General features: G+C 37.4%; 1 protein-coding gene across 1 annotated transcript in view; it reads left to right on the top strand.

Annotated features, from left to right (window-relative positions):
* The window catches only part of LOC117408494 (chondroitin sulfate synthase 3), a 108,726-nt gene extending 91,561 nt beyond the window's left edge, over nucleotides 1-17,165 (top strand). The window contains exon 3 of the mRNA XM_059022268.1: nucleotides 14,687-17,165. Within this exon, the coding sequence (XP_058878251.1) occupies nucleotides 14,687-16,258 (1,572 nt within the window). The 3' untranslated portion in view covers nucleotides 16,259-17,165. The remainder of the gene's footprint in view (nucleotides 1-14,686) is intronic.
* The last annotated feature ends 443 nt before the right edge of the window (nucleotides 17,166-17,608 follow it).

The raw sequence follows: 17,608 nt of genomic DNA, 5'->3' as shown, positions 1-17,608 counted from the left end.
ATTCAATAAGGCGGACTTGTCCGCATCTGGGACCTTCGCCTGAGACAGCCACAGCTGTCTGTGCACCACCACCAAGCTTGCCAGGCTTCTACCCAGGGCTTGCCCTTGGAAGCCAGAGATCTGTAGTAAGGTACCCTAGACCAAGCGTAGCTGTGAAGCCAGTGGTTCGAGAAGGGTTACAGATTGCAGCGTGCCATCTAGGTAGGCTGTCAAGAGACCTCCTGTGTTGGCCAGGTGCGTTACTTGCGCTTTCGCAGCCTTTTTTAGGTGAGCTTCCGTGATCCTGCATTGGTTCAGGTCTGCTCAGTAGTACACACAGACACTCAAGCAAGCTGGAGTGCAAGAGTTTTTTTTTTTTTTTTACAGTAATAGAAAAACAATAGTAACTAACAACCTGTAGGGGCACTAGGCCGCGCACAACGAGTGGGCGTGCCGAGGTCTCCCAGAGTCCTCGATTCAACAGCGGCATGCAGCAGAGCTGGGTCTCGCTGGAGGATCACGTTCCTTAATATTTACTTTCAAACAGCTGCAAAAAGCAGAGGAAAAGGCTGTTGAAAATATTTTTTTTTTTTTGGAGGACGTCACTCCACGGAGGGGCCTATCGGCAGCTTTGATATAAAATGCTCAGTGAATACCTGACAAGCAGGCATATCCCAAAAGTATGGTGTTGGAGGTCATCTTCCAATTGAAAGGGAATCATAATTGAAAAATGAAAAATAAAAGCCAGTGTACAAGTTATTCTCTTTCAGGCCACTGCTATTAAAAAACACAGACTTCCTGTTTTTTGTTGCTTGGTTGAGTGAACTGGACTCCACAGGCAATTTTCCATTCAGGGATCAGAGAATAGGCTGTTTGTTTCGCCGTTTGAGTGTTAAATTGCTTAAAGGAATAATAGACTTGTGGACAGATTTATGACCATTAATGCGAATATTGCCCTGAAAGTTAATTCAAACACTTTTCCTTTTTTAAAGCAGGTGTCAGTTATAGTATTGTTAGGAACACTAAAAATTACATTATGAGCATCTCATTTTAATTTTAAAGTTTTTTTTTTTTTTTTAGCTTCACAAAGAAGACAGCTGCACTGTGTGAATTTCTTATGAAATTGTTTACTGTTGCATTAATATAATGGCATTTAGGCTTCTTCTGAGGTGTTCAAAGGCTTAAAAGGGGAATGTGTTTTAGCCAGCACACTGAGCATCTGTAGGGAACATTTAAGCCCATACATGCTTATTCATGGAAAAAAGTTTCTAACTATATACTCCAACAAGAAAAAAAAACAACACCACAAATTTTAAAAGTAACAATGTTGTTGTATAATACTATTTAGCCTGCTCTGAATTCAGTAGAATTTAAAGAGATTGCACAATGTAATCTGGAAAGACATTCCTGTATTTACCATAAAACAAGCCTTATATTAGGTCTGTGAAATGTACATCTGATTTAAAAAAAAGACTACAATTAGTCCTCTCACAAGTTTTCACCATGCTTTACTACACTTTGCCGTGATAAGCAGTTTGCTTTGGGAAAACAGAGAAACACTCAGAATGGGTCTTTTTTATGTTTTGTGATGTTACAGTATATCAATTTTAATTTGCTGCTTCAAAGCTTTGAATGTCTGACCATGGTCAGGAACCATTTATAAAATATATGCCCTTAAATGACCCTACATTAGTATAATTATGAGATAAAACATAAGTACAGACATTAAGAACTGAGGGGAATATCACCTTGATGAATGCTGACTTGTATAAAAACACTGAAGCATACACTTTATTGGATTGCTGTTTGCACTTAGGCTTTATCACAACATTGTTAACACACACACACACACACACACACACACACACACACACACACATATATATATATATATATATATATATATATATATATATATATATATAGATGCTCTTGGGTATCTGTTTGCACCTCCATGGTGTGCTATTCACATAAGCAATATCAACTTCTGTCATACACTGTAGAAGGTCTTTTGTTCTGAATTAAGAATTATTGAATAGCACCCAATACTTTATATAACAATTACCAGAATTGCAGTACTGTCCGGGTTATAAAAGGCACATTAAGAATGCAGTGATTTGCGGGGTGACATATTTTCCCTTTTCTGTTTTAATTAATCACATCTCTTTCATTTGATCCTATATCACACCTGTTTTCTTTATTTTACCTCACATTAAATTACTGCTTCATTGTTTTTAGCTTCATGTGGACACTTGGAGCAAAAAATAAATAAATACAGAATCTGATCTGAAAACTAAATAAAATGGCAGTCTTTTAAGAAAAAAAAAGATAGTAGCTTTCAGCAAGACTATTACAAGTCCCACAGCAGAAGGAATTCACATTCACACTGATATTAAGTGCAGGGTTAGAAACTCCCGCTCGCCCAAGGTGAATTAAATCTGAGGAGGACTAGTTGATGTCAGTGTCTCAGTAGTCTTCTGGGCGATTATTTAAAACAAATGTACAGACATACTCTCACGTTCAGTCTTGCAGGAAAGTCAATTTTCTAACAGAATGTAGAACTGGTGAGCAAGTTCGAGGGTGGACTTGAGTCTGGCAGGGGACAGTGTAGCGTGCATGGGGGTAGTGGTCAGGGCTGGTAGGTTATGCAATCTAAACATGAAGATGTAAGTCTGATATCTGTTCCTGCAAGGGAACCCGGCTCTTTTGTACAGCAGTATCGGCGCAGTGCTTCACAGCGGGAGGTCCCGGGTTCACGTCTGACCTCAGCCTGTGAGGAGACCCAGCTTGTGGGAACCAAAGTTCGCCACAATATTATAGATACACAGGCATGCTTATACATTACATCTGGTGAGGTGCTCTACAATGCCATACAATTACCAATAAAATGTTATGTAGTACTCTGTCATGCTCATATGGGCAGCAATGTGGAGTAGTGGTTAGGGCTCTGGACTCTTGACTGGAGGGTTGTGGGTTCAATCCCCGTTGGGGACACTGCTGCTGTACCCTTGAGTAAGGTACTTTACCTAGATTGCTCCAGTAAAAAACTAAACAACTGTATAAATGGGTAATTGTATGTAAAAAAATAATGTGATATTTTGTAACAATTGTAAGTTGCCCTGGATAAGGGCATCAGCTAAGAAATAAATAATAATAATATTGCAATTGCAAAGGCACAAAAAAAAAGTTTTAAATCCTAACCAAGTCATTGGCCTACTGCTTTAACATGTACAGTAGCTGTCAGGTTTTGCAAACACTTCATACACCCACACAAATATCTGGATATATAGCTTATTTGAAGAAGAGGAGTGAGATCCTGTGAATTCAGTTATGCCCTACCGATCACCCAAACCACAGGGCACTTACAAAGTGGTACAACCATAAAAGGCTTCCGGAATCAAATGAATTTAATTCATTTTCTAGATTGAAAATGGGTCACACATTTCTCACAAGACAACAGGCAAGTGGATTTAATTAGAGTGCCTCCCAGATTTTCCTTGAACAGTTTTATTCCCTGTTCACGGTATTTTGCACTGCTCTAGCATATGTCAAACAAAAATGCGCTATGTGACAGAAGGTGTATGCATAGTTCAGATTATATGGGCAAAACAGCCATCAGTGCCTTGTGAAACACAGTTTGGTGGATTTATAACTACTGTCACAGCATTTATTACCATACTATTTCGTTTTTCTTTTCTGGCAGTACATTGTAGATGCCAGCGGATTTGATCCTGTTATGAAACTGATTAAGTTAATGGAAATAATCCTAGATTTGCACCTACTGTTGCAATATTTCCATTACCAGTTGTCACTTGGAATATAAATTCAGTTGGAAGTAATGGCCACCCTCCAGTCTGAAATCTTCAGTTAAAGGCATAAACTGCAAACGGTATGCTTCACCAAACCTAGTTTCCTATCAAGCACACGCTAATCTTCCAGAGTACTGTAACAAACCCATTTTGATCAAGTTTAAAAGTGTTTGGAGATCAAATACACCAAACTGACTGATTAAAAAAAGCAATGCATGTATTGTAGAAAAGCCAATTCTAGACAACAGTGCTTTTTGTGGAGACCACAGCTTGAATCTATTAAATAACACACTGTATTTATGTGTGTTGGAAAACATGGAACAAGTATTGAATAGCAGTTTGCTACGCATGAGGAATGACGGCTGTATTCATGTTATTTTTCTGAAAAGTGATTTAACATTGGATAGAAAAAACTGTTAGTTCCAAAAATGCAAGCACTGCTGTAATGGATGAAGACTGGCTATATACTCTGGGTATATAGATACTTGCACTGCATTGACTCCGAGCCAGCAAGCTTCATTGAGCAATGGATGGTAGCAGAGAGCTGAGAAAAACACCAAGTTAACTATATTTAACTATACTTAAACAACTGCACATTAGAAGTAAATTGAAGGCAATATGGTAGAGAAGTTAAGATTCTTTTGTGTCGAAGCAAATGGCTGGCCAGCAGCACACGGCTGTACAAACAAGTCCTTTGATCTCCAGCCCTGACATGAAAGAAGCTTGCCCTTCGGGGGAGTCCACTGGGGTATAAAACTAGTTAAACAGGTTTTTGCTTAGAAAATACAGCTGGTTTATGAGGGGGTCATAAAGCTAGTTTTCAAGGGGACCAGAAGGAGCCAGGCTCTAAGATTTCAGAGAGATCCAAAGAAGATAATGCCACTGGAATCAAAGGGTCTCAAGAGGATGACAAAAACCAGATGTATGGACCTTTGTGGCACCAGGGTCTGAAGAATGCACTGAGTTCAGAGGTCTTCACACTAGATCACACACACACACACACACACACACACACACACACACACACACACACACACACACACACACACTCACACTAAATGAAATATATGGTAACAGGATAATGAGTTGTACCTTTTCTATTGGTTAAGTGTCAGAGAAAGAGGAGGAGAGAGACACCTATGCAGAAGGGTATTTAATGTCATGCAACGATTGTAAGAACGAGTATTCTGTTTGTCCTGTACCTGGGACCAGACTCCCTGCATATTTCAATAAACCTAACAACTGAGTGAAGAAAAGGACTCTGTGCATTTTCTTGAATCTACTTACTCACCATCCTCTTTTTTAAGTTACATCAATGTGTCAGATATCAAAGTGTACCCTGGTTTAGATGAAGCTATTATTTGGTACCTCGTCATGTTTACAAATGTACTCTGCTTTCAAGTCTCGTTTCATGTTACAACATGTGTCAGACCCACATATGGTAACAGAAGTGCCATAGCAATCGGCGGCAGCAAAGGTATTTGAAAAGCAGGGTAGATGTGTAACGATAGCTTTGCCTAAACCGCGGTACACCGGTCAACAAAATCCCAATTCGCTCAAATAGCTGACTACTGCATGAGGAGGCTTGGTCTGCAGCAACATTATTAGATCTTATTTAGTATGGTGTAATGACATCCTAGTTTAATATACACGACAGTAAATTGAACAGTTTGGCAACAAGAATGATCATTGATTCCTTCTCTGGGGTAATGTCAAACTCACATTTTTACATGTGTGCTCTAGTTTTGTAAGAACAGCTGTGGTTGTTAAAATCTTTCTAATATCAAATAATTTGTACCAAGGGAAAATACATCCTAATGTTACCTAAACTGGGAATAATCAAACTTCTGAGCTGCTTGCTGCTAGTTTTGTGGCCCCTGTTTTATTAACCTTTTGCTTTTGTTTTTGTAACAATATGAAAATATATACATACTGAATGAATTGATGTTGTTGTGCTCGCAGTAACCTTCAAGTAAAAACAGAATTGACCATAAAGTCATTATATTATTATGGTATTTAAAAATAAAACAATTTTCTTCCCAGCAATATTTCCATAATCCCCTTCCCCCTGTCTGTATATCTTATTACACAGTCTACATTATTTTTAATAATGTCTCATTTATGTTATTAAATGATGGACAATACCACTCTATGGCGGATAAGTTGAATGTCGTATTTCTCAGAAAAGGCCTGCACAGAAACACAGCATGCACAGAAATTAAATGTTCTTCACTAAAATCTAAATGAATATGTATTCACTGTTCCTTGACGCTCCTTCCTTCTGCATCATAAAAAATAAAAGATTATACTGTCATCAGGGTGCTGTGGATGAAATCTGGTCTTTTACTTCTTTCAAAAATCTAGTCACAATAAACAGCACCTTCTGGGGATTAATAAAGGACCCACATATCAATCAAACAATCAAACAATCAATCAATCACTATTTCATATTGCGCCTTTCATAGTGGACCACCATCACAAAGCGCTTTACAAGATACAGTGAAAAACAATGCATAATTCATTAAATACAGTGGAAAACAAAGCATAATACATTAAATACAAAGCTAGGATGTGAAAATTCTAAAACATTGTGGATGCGTATGTCATATAGAATCATAAGAAGATACAGTGAAAGATCAGAAGTAGCAGAGTCATACCAGCTAATAACAGATAACTGATAGTACTAACAAATAAGAATCAAAAGAACCGAAAGTGTCGCTTGTATTCGTTGTTTAAATCACTGATCTCTTTGCCTTACTTTTTTAGGTACTGTAGTTTAGTGCTGCTGGATATCAGTAGCCTGGGCTGAACTCTTTAAAATCTAACTTTTCAGTTCAACTGGTAGCAAAAATGAAAGTGAATTTAAGGAGAATTATAAAAGTTGTCTTAATGATCAGTTATTGAAGGGTTAACTCTAATAGTGGCATTTTCGTAAGTATGCTACATCCTCATAACTTGGTAAAGTCACAGAAATGTATCTCCAGCCTTTCATAAAGTTCAAGAACTGCATGAACTTTCTTGGGATACGTCCAGGCTTGGTAAACTTCCATTTATTATGTTAGCTGAGCTTTTAAATCATCAGTCAGTGTCAATTTTAGACCGTGTTCTTTGTTCAATAATGTAAAACTCACAGCTGTTTTAGATGACACTGTTATTGGAAAGATGTTAGTCTATGTCAAGGAATTTAGTTACCAGTATATGTCTCCTGTTTAGTGGATCTTTCTACTTTATGTTTTCGGTAAATCATCCATGACTTTAAACACACAATCCTAAAATAGGAACTTTTTAGTCTAGACCAACATTTTGACAATAGCGTCTTATTTGAATATCTTAAGTTGACTGAATCTTTGAATGCTGTCTGCAGTTCAGCTACAGCTTCAAGAAGTTTGTTAAATGGTACGATTTTTCTGATACAATCCAATATATTACTATTAATATTTGTATTCTAGTGCAGATAACTGCAATCCTTTATAACTGATAAGGAATTATTTTTCAGGTTGTTTATTCCCCAGATGCACACACACTCACTCACAAAAAATAATTGGGCTGTAAACAAACTTTCTCTTACAGAGTAGCGCTTGCAAACAAGATAATGAAGCACACAGTATCCCTGCTTACGCCTACCAAGTACTGTTAGTAACATAAGAAACGTCTTTCCACTGCAAGACTTGTTACTGCCGGTCTATTTAAATAGTCTGTTCCAGGAGTTTAAATGTGTTTGTTCTTGAAGAAATGTCGGTTACACCAAATATTTCAAAGTACCAACAGTGATAAATACTATGGGAAAGAAAGCTTTTGCTTTCGCTGCCCCCTCAGACTAGAATAAATTACCCATAGAACTGAGATCCACAGTGTCACGTTCTCATTTTAAGAGATTGCTGTTTGATCACTTGAACCAGCCTTGTGATTGTACAGACGTGCTCAAATTTGTTGGTACCCTTACAGCTCATTGAAATAATGCTTCATTCCTCCTGAAAAGTGATGAAATTAAAAGCTATTTTATCATGTATACTTGCATGCCTTTGGTATGTCATAGAATAAAGCAAAGAAGCTGTGAAAAGAGATGAATTATTGCTTATTCTACAAAGATATTCTAAAATGGCCTGGACACATTTGTTGGTACCCCTTAGAAAAGATAATAAATAATTGGATTATAGTGATATTTCAAACTAATTAGTTTCTTTAATTAGTATCACACATGTCTCCAATCTTGTAATCAGTCATTCAGCCTATTTAAATGGAGAAAAGTAGTCACTGTGCTGTTTTGTATCATTGTGTGCACCACACTGAAAATGGACCAGAGAAAGCAAAGGAGAGAGTTGTCTGAGGAGATCAGAAAGAAAATAATAGACAAGCATGGTAAAGGTAAAGGCTACAAGACCATCTCCAAGCAGCTTGATGTTCCTGTGACAACAGTTGCAAATATTATTAAGAAGTTGATGGTCCATGGAACTGTAGCCAGCCTCCCTGGGCACGGCTGCAAGAGGAAAATCGACCCCAGATTGAACAGAAGGATAGTGCGAATGGTAGAAAAAGAACCAAGGATAACTGCCAAAGAGAAACAAGCTGAACTCCAAGGTGAAGGTACGTCAGTTTCTGATCGCACCATCCGTCGCTTTTTGAGCGAAAGTGGGCTCCATGGAAGAAGACACTTTTGACAGAAAAACATAAAAAAGCCAGACTGGAATTTGCTAAAATGCATATTGACAAGCCACAATCCTTCTGGGAGAATGTCATTTGGACAGATGAGTCAAAACTGGAGCTTTTTGGCAAGTCACATCAGCTCTGTGTTCACAGACGAAAAAATGAAGCTTTCAAAGAAAAGAACACCATACCTACAGTGAAACATGGAGGAGGCTCGGTTATGTTTTGGGGCTGCTTTGCTGCGCCTGGCACAGGGTTCCTTGAATCTGTGCAGGGCACAATGAAATCTCAAGACTATCAAGGTATTCTGGAGCGAAACGTACTGCCCAGTGTCAGAAAGCTCTGTCTCAGTCGCAGGTCATGGGTCCTCCAACAGGATAATGACCCAAAACACACAGCTAAAAGCACCCAAGAATGGATAAGAACAAAACATTGGACTATTCTGAAGTGGCCTTCTATGAGTCCTGATCTGAATCCTATCGAACATCTATGGAAAGAGCTGAAACTTGCAGTCTGGAGAAGGCACCCATCAAACCTGAGACAGGTGGAGCAGTTTGCTCAGGAAGAGTGGGCTAAACTACCTGTTAACAAGTGCAGAAGTCTCATTGAGAGCTACAGAAAACGTTTGATTGCAGTGATTGCCTCTAAAGGTTGTGCAACAAAATATTAGGTTAGCGGTCCCATCATTTTTGTCCATGCCATTTTCATTTGTTTTATTATTTACAATATTATGTTGAATAAAAAATCAAAAGTAAAGTCTGATTTCTATTAAATATGGAATAAACAATGGTGGATGCCAATTACTTTTGTCAGTTTCAAGTTATTTCAGAGAAAATTGTGCATTCTTCGTTTTTTGTGGAGGGATACCAACAAATTTGAGAACGTCTGTATATGATGTGAAGTGAATGCAGTAATACATGGATTGTGAAAGCTTGTTCTACGCTTGTGTGTTATTGTAATTGCTCTTGCCTTTCCTGGGACACCTTTGTAAACGACTTGTTTTTAGCTCATATGGCTTTTCCAGTGAATAACATTTTTAAATAAAACAAATATGCCAAGTTATTCATGTTATAATTAGGCTTGCTACTATTCGATTTAATTTTTTTTGCCAAATCGACGATTAATATCAAAGTTTATTTTTAGAATAATTTACCGGGTTTTTTTTCGATCTTTATTTTTCAATTGAAGCAGAGAATGGGTGAAATCGACCTTTATGCTTAAAAAAAAGCCCCAGACTTTTTATGCCATTGAGAAACGCCTCATTTAGCGAAACCCCTTGATCATATTCAACATGCAACAAAACCATGGTTACCAACATTCTAGTTGAAATAACGTTTGGTCACAGCGGAGCTACCTTGTATAGATAAAGATCCTGCACAAATTTAAAAATGGTCTCAAATGGAAGGCAAGGCAGACAGTCCTGCTTCGCCCTGCCGCGGAAACCTCAGCTGTCGTTCAGGGGATTGTGTGCAATACTCATTAAGTGTTTTCCTCTTGCGCCCCATTTTCAAATCAAACTAGTAACTGTCACCGTATATACCTATAGCAAAAGCCTACCTACACCTTAACCCGCTAATTTCAAAGTAGGCACTTTGTATGACAGGCGTTGTAGCTGGCAAATGAAAGTGCACAGTCGGTGCAGGTTTGATGATTGACAGTCATTTAAACAAATGAGAGCATTCTAGTGCTGCTTCAGTCAACGAGATCTGTCAGAACAGGATGAAATGGCTGACAGTGAAACTACAGGAGCCACTGAGTTGACTTGACTGACAGCGACCCCTAGCCATTCAGAGTGGAACGGAGATGGGACAGACAGCAAGTATTAAAACTACACAAACAAGAGATGATTTCTAAATTATAATTTTGGTAAGAAAAAAAAAATAGCGACTGGTTTTATGGATGTTTACCGATGGTAGCCACCATCTGACCGATTCACTTGTGAAACATTAACAATGAGGGCTTCTGTCTCTCTGCCTAATAACTATACTGGTTTCATAACTTTAGTTCTATGCTCATTAAATTAGTAATTGCAATCTTATTTTTTTTTATTGCCACATGAAAACAGAGTCATGTAATGTAATCTGTTACCTATATGTCAGTGAATTGCCAACATTCAGTATTTAGCCTTTAATCTTCAGTATTATTTGTAAGAATTATATTCATACTTGAACATGCTCAACATGCTTGGCCATTTTCAGCTTTTCTTATTGGCCATTTACAGATATGCCAATTTTTCTACTACAATATTTGAACACCAGTCTGTCCATTTATATGTTTATAACTTAAAACATCAGTGTGTGTAATACTGCAGACATCAACAAAATGAATATCGGCTGGTTACAATCAGGCTACATGCTGAAGGACAACAGTAGCAAACAAATTACAACGTGGCCCTTACAATTGTAAACTGATATGGAACTTTACAAAGTAGCTTTAAATGGAATTGGAAGCCTTTTGAAGAGGTAGAATTGTCTGATCCAAAAAAGACAACTTAAGATCACTGATTCACTGTTTCCAATGGTCAAGTGAAGTTTTAATAACGTGTTGTTTACTTTAGAGAAAACATGCTGTTAGAGAAAAAAGGTTTATTTTCAAAATCTATTTTACTGATAAGGCTAATACTGTAGTGGAGAGTGAAAACATCAAAGGTTAATAATCAGGTTTACAAAAAAAATCAGGGATGATGGTTTTTGTGTAGTTCTTCTTTTGAGATGTATTCAGCGTGTTATATGATGTCTCAGTTGTACCTTGAAACTATTTTAATCAGGGATTGGTTATGAGCTCTGGTAGTCCTAACGTCAGAGAAATAAAAGAGAATATAAATGGTCCCTTGTGTCTTTGAAAACCATACTTCAAATTGTGACCCTCCAGCTGTACAACAGAAAAGTCAATTTATTCTATGAAAATTCAATTCTCTACTTTTGACTTTGATGTATGACAGTATGGTTGAGGTGTTTCTTTTAGCTATTGCTTTTATTTTACTTTGTGTGTGTGTATATATATATATATATATATATATATATATATATATATATAGACGGGTTGTGACAGGGTAGCGTCACAGGCAAGCTGCTACTGGCAGGAAGAGAGACTCAGAAGCAAGAAGCTGCTATCCACACATTTAATAACAAGTACAGTAGCTCCTTTCATGGCAATGCCATCCCAAAATGCTTTACAGGAAAAATAAAAACTAAATAAATAAATACAAAGTACAATGTCATTAACTAAAATTAAAACATGATTACAAACATTACAAAACGATTTACATAAAAAATGTATCTCCCTATTACCAAAAGCTAGGAAATACAAATGTGTTTTTAGCAGTGCTTTACATTTCTCAAGAGAATGATAGCCTCTCACAACTAGTGGCAACAAGTTCCAAAGTTTAGCAGTACTAGTGGAGAAACTCCGACCTCCCAGAGTGACACACCTGGTCAAGGGAACAGCCAGCACCTCCCAGAGTGACACACCTGGTCAAGGGAACAGCCAGCACCTCCCAGAGTGACAAACCTGGTTAAGGGAACAGCCAGCTTCTCCCAGAGTGACACACCTGGTCGAGGGAACAGCCAGCAGCTATGAGCTTGAAGAGCACAGCTGACGCCTAGGGATGTAGGGATGCAGCAAGTCAAATGAATATTTAGGACCAATTCCCCAGACAGCCTTGAAGGTCAACAGAAGAATCTTAAAAATAACCAGATTATTTGAAAGGTATCCAATGCAAAGTTTCCAATACATATGTAATATGTTCAGTTCATTTTGTACTTCTCAGTATTCTTGCAGCAGCAACATTCTGGACCAGTTGCACTATTTAGATTATTTCCGATTTCACTTACCTCTAACAGTGCTTAGGCTTACCTAGTTATGGGCCAGTTTGTTACTCTGGGAATGTCACCGTACTTTATCCTGCAGAGAACGCTTTCAGAGCCCAACATTTATTGACAGTGTATTCTGAAATGCAAGTGCTTAAAATTACATCATCCAGCAAAGCAGGTGTTTTGTGTGGACTTGAGTTAACCATAGCAAGACGAGGATATACAGTGGCCAGAAAGTTGATTGTTGAGATGAGGTCCAATACACCTGTAGAATTCTAAAAGAGGAATGATAATGCTGACTATAGCAGTTACTTTTTATAGTGGAATCACTCCATTAAAATCACCAAATATGCAGGGTCTTAATGGGGAGGTGGTCTGAAGGAATAGGCTTTAAACAGTTGGGTTTGTGCTATGTTTACTAAATAAGCATGAACAAGACTTGAAATAATAGCAAACATTAATCATTTTAGAAAAGTGCAATGGGAGTGTTTTCATACTGTGACAGTAAATTACTCAGGCAGTAGCTCAGGTCTAGAAACTCATCGGAAGGAAAATGAAGGTCGTTGCTGGCAATGTAAACTAGATTTGTCATGGAAAAACTCTAAAAGATCTATTTAGTACTATACTTTGAGACATTTCTTAATATGATCAGTCATTAGTCAGTTGATCATGTATATGTAAATAATGTATATCAATATATAATTCAGTATCCTGATTTTTTTTAAACTAATTTAACAACCAATAACTTCCAAAGAACAGTTTTTGCATTCTTTACTATATGTGTACATAGTTCAGATGTATCCTTCTAGCGTATTTATCCTGGTTACTGAATGCCTTAATATAAGCTTCTCTGACTTCTCTTCTCTGACAGTATAAAAAGCACATAGACTAGTCAATTTTTTTCTCACGAGAGCTGTTCCAAAACTCAAAACGTCCTTGCACTCAATTGCACAGTGGTTGCAGTGATTTACCATTTCTTGAAAAATGTACATTACTGCATGAATTCATACTGTATACTACAAGTGTGTCACAATTGTCTTTAGTTGTTCAGTTTGCCAGTCTGTGTGAAAAAAAACAATGTTAATGTTATCAATTTTAATAATTTTCTATAGTCAGGCTACAAGAACACAAAATTGTGTTTAACCGTTTTACATTTCTAAATGGAGAAATGTTTTAAGTTGCTTTTGTTTTCTCATTGTTACAGTAAACATTGTGGTAGCATATCTGATGCATTGTAATTTTAATTAATGCTTCAGGGGTGGTGAAAGAGCTTACATGTCATCATAGTTTAATTAGTTTGTGTGACATCACTACTGAAATAACCCTGGGTGACCCTACACTTTGTATGCTTCTTGGAAAGTGTTCTGTATAAGGTCTAAGGGTGCTACTGTGCAATTAATGGGAAAGTTAATAAAAAAAATGTAAAGTTTATTGGTTTCCTAATTCAGCAAAAGGGGACACATTAAGCTTTTTTTTCGTAATACCCATTTTTGATTAACAGCATGGTTTGTTAATCAAGTCCCACACAACAGCTTCTGTGTAATTAACTGTCTGCCTTTTATGCTGATCTTTTCTACATGAGATTTTTAATGGGAGGACAGGGTTCTTGAATTAATCAAATCCACTTGGTTAGGCATATTTTCCACTACTATAGAACATTACACCATTGTTTAGAGGAGAGATTGCATTATTCTACATGTCCTTGAACACAATAAATGTACTGAGTTCAAAATTATAATGTGGCAACAAAATGAAGAGAAATATTTGTAACTTTTATAATTCTGTATCAAATCGATAGCAATGCAGGAAGAAAAAAAAAACATATATATTCTGTATTATAGCAACAACTGTGTAAGTTTAATAGAAAATAAATCTATGTGATCTTATTTAGGGGCAGCAGGGTGGAGTAGTGGTTAGGGCTCTGGACTCTTGACCAGAGGGTCGTGAGTTCAATACCCTTGAGCAAGGTACTTTACCTAGATTGCTCCAGTAAAAACCCAAACGTATAAATGGGTAATTGTATGTAAAAATAATGTGATATCTTGTAACAATTGTCAGTCGCCCTGGATAAGTGCGTCTGCTAAGAAATAAATAATAATAATAATGTATACTTAGGGATGGACTACAGTGTACAGCCAAGAATACAAACCAAAGTACACTTTTCTAATATGTTTGTAAATGGCATTCATATGCAGTTAGCAGATATCCTGTATATTGAAAACAAAGTGCAGACATATACTGAAGCCAAAAGGAATTAAATGGATTATGTGTAACACTTTCATTCTGGAAGCCAGCCAACTACTAGACTGAAAACTATAGGATTTAAAAGATAACCCAAGCTTAATTTGCACACAGAAATCAATAGCTGAATTCAATTTGTTTGCTTTTTAGAACTTTTTTGAGGGATATTGTTCTGATTTATGTTTTCTTCTTACTTCATAGATGCAGCAGTTGTTTTATGAAAACTATGAACACAATAAGAAGGGATACATCCAAGAACTTCACAGCAGCAAAATCCATAACACAATCACTCTTCATCCCAACAAGAGGCCTGCCTATCAGTATAGGTTGCACAACTACATGCTGAGCCGCAAAATTTCGGAGCTACGCTACCACACCATTGAGCTCCACAGGGAGAGCGTCGTCATGAGCAAGCTCAGCAACATGGAGGTGCAGAAGGCAGATCAACAGCTGGGGCTGATGCCCTCCTACACACGCTTCCAGCCAACAGAAAGGAACGAGGTTATCGAGTGGGACTTCTTGACCGGGAAACATCTATATTCCACGGCCGAGAAACAGATGCCTCGTCAAGGTATCAACAGCCTTCTGAGGACAGCATTGGATGACACTGTCCTTCAGGTCATGGAGATGATCAATGAGAACTCCAAGACGAGAGGACGTGTGATTGAGTTCAAAGAGATTCAGTATGGATACCGCAGGGTTGATCCCATGCATGGGGCAGAGTACATCTTAGATCTGCTGCTTCTTTACAAAAAGCACAAGGGGAGAAAGGTTACGGTTCCAGTGAGGCGACACGCCTACCTTCAGCAGTCATTCAGCAAGCCCTTCTTCATTGAAGCAGAGGAACTTGACGTGAAAGAGCTTGTTGACAACATCAACACAGACTCTCAATCCTTCTCATTCCTTTCCAATTCTTTAAAGATATTCTCGCCCTTCCAGTTTACTGAATCAACCAAAGAGATGAGGGAAAGGAGTGAAAAGAAAATCCACATTCTAGTTCCTCTCACAGGGAGATATGACATTTTTTTGAGGTTTATGGAGAACTTTGAGAAGACATGTCTAATCACAAACCAGAATGTAAAACTAGCCATAATTCTAGTCAACAGCGACTCCAACCAAGACAAAGATAAGCACATTGAACTAATAAAGGAATACAGAAATAAGTATCCCAAGGCAGATCTGTCCATCATCCCCATGACAGGAGATTTCTCCAGGGGCTTGGCTCTAGAAATGGGCTCATCGCAGTTGGAGAACAACACGTTGCTGCTGTTTTGTGATGTTGACCTTATGTTTAATGCAGATTTTTTGCAGAGGTGCAGAGACAATACCATTCAGGGAGAGCAGGTATATTATCCTGTTATCTTCAGCCAGTATGATCCAAAAATAGTGTACGGAGGCAATCCTCCTGAAGACAGCACCTTTGTTTTTACCAAGAAAAGTGGGTTCTGGAGGGACTATGGATTTGGGATCACTTGCATATACAAAACTGATCTGATAAAAGCTGGTGGCTTTGATACCTCAATCCAAGGTTGGGGACTAGAAGATGTAGATCTCTTTACTAAAGTATTACATTCAGGGTTGAAGGCCTTTCGAAGCCAAGAGGTTGGAATTGTCCACATTTACCATCCAGTTCACTGTGACCCAAACTTAGATCCCAAGCAATATAAGATGTGCTTGGGGTCCAAAGCAAGTACTTATGCATCCACGATGCAGCTAGCTGAACTCTGGTTGGAGAAGCACTTAGGTGTGGGGTACAACAGAACGTCATCCTGACATTCCAGTTCATTCTTCCTTTAAGGGGAGTTTACCTCAATTGTGAGTGTGTGGGTGTCTGTATGTATGTATGTGTGGATGTATCTGTGTACATGTATTCTTTGTGTCATTAGTTCCTCTACAGCGTCTTCCAAAGGACATTTACCAGCACATAGCAGTGGCAGTCCATCTGTAGTCGATGATTTCAAAGTAAAGCTGAAATTATTGAAGCTGTGTTTTATTTTTTCTGTAGTTTTTTTTTTTTTTTTTTTTTTGCTTTCTATCATTAGAATAACCAGAGTATCTGAACTATTCTCAGGAGCACATCCTCCACAAAACAATAGCCACTTCAAGTGTATGTGTGCTGTGCTACTTTTGTTCTGTAAAGGCTGTAGTAATTATAGTGCTTATCAACTTTCTTTCAGACATCACTGAACCCAATGTGATAAAATAATAATAATAATAATAATAATAATAATAATAATAATAATAATAATAATAATAATAATAATAATAACGTACTGTTGAAAGTACCACAAAAGTGCTTTAAGCTTCCACTTGAGAAGGAGCTCTGTAATATAGATTTGAGTTTTTTAATTTATACAAGATGAAAATAATGTACACAGACCCTTCTTCATCTGCAGTATTTTTAAAATGTGTGAATAATTCTGATGATTGTGTCTTTATTTTTTAGAAATGTTTCTGTGATGTAAAAGGTACTGGATACCAATATCCCATGTTCACGTGCTTCTAATACCATTTGGTTTCAAAATTACTGACTTTCTTTTTTCATGTGAACACGCTGCAAACAGACTTACTTGCATTATTTCAGCTTTGTGACTTTCATGCAGTTCAGTTTGCTGGCAAGAACAATGAAATTCTATTAAAAAAGGGTTATTTATAATAAAGTATACGCTTAAAAAAATCATTATATCTGTTTTATTTATTATTTTTCCCCACATTTACAATTATACCAAATGTTAATGTTTTCATAAACCGAGAAATGTTTTCATGACAGGTCTGGAGACAGTGGTAATTCAAATGTGTAGTAAACATAATACTTATACAGCAACATGCCCTATAATATGATGTTGAAAATACCTGTGCTATTGGTGTTACCGTTAACATGTTATCAGAATTTTTTTTTTTTAAATGCTTCACAGAGCTACAGCTGAATTTGCAGGTGACAAGCATAGCCTGCAGGCTGCAGGTAATTGCGGAAACACTTCTGGTTAGTTCATAGAATGTCACACTTCAATATGGGGAGACAGCTTGTGTGCCTGTGCAGCTGACACTACCATAAATAAAGTGTACTGTAAGATTATTCTAAGCCCTACCTTAAGTTAAGCCTTGGAGTAAATTTACCCTGGT

This window comes from Acipenser ruthenus, chromosome 1, assembly GCF_902713425.1.
Source record: "Acipenser ruthenus chromosome 1, fAciRut3.2 maternal haplotype, whole genome shotgun sequence".
NCBI classification, from domain to species: Eukaryota; Metazoa; Chordata; class Actinopteri; order Acipenseriformes; family Acipenseridae; genus Acipenser; species Acipenser ruthenus.
Note: the sequence above shows the minus strand (reverse complement) of the source record. Positions and strands in the feature narration are given on the sequence as shown.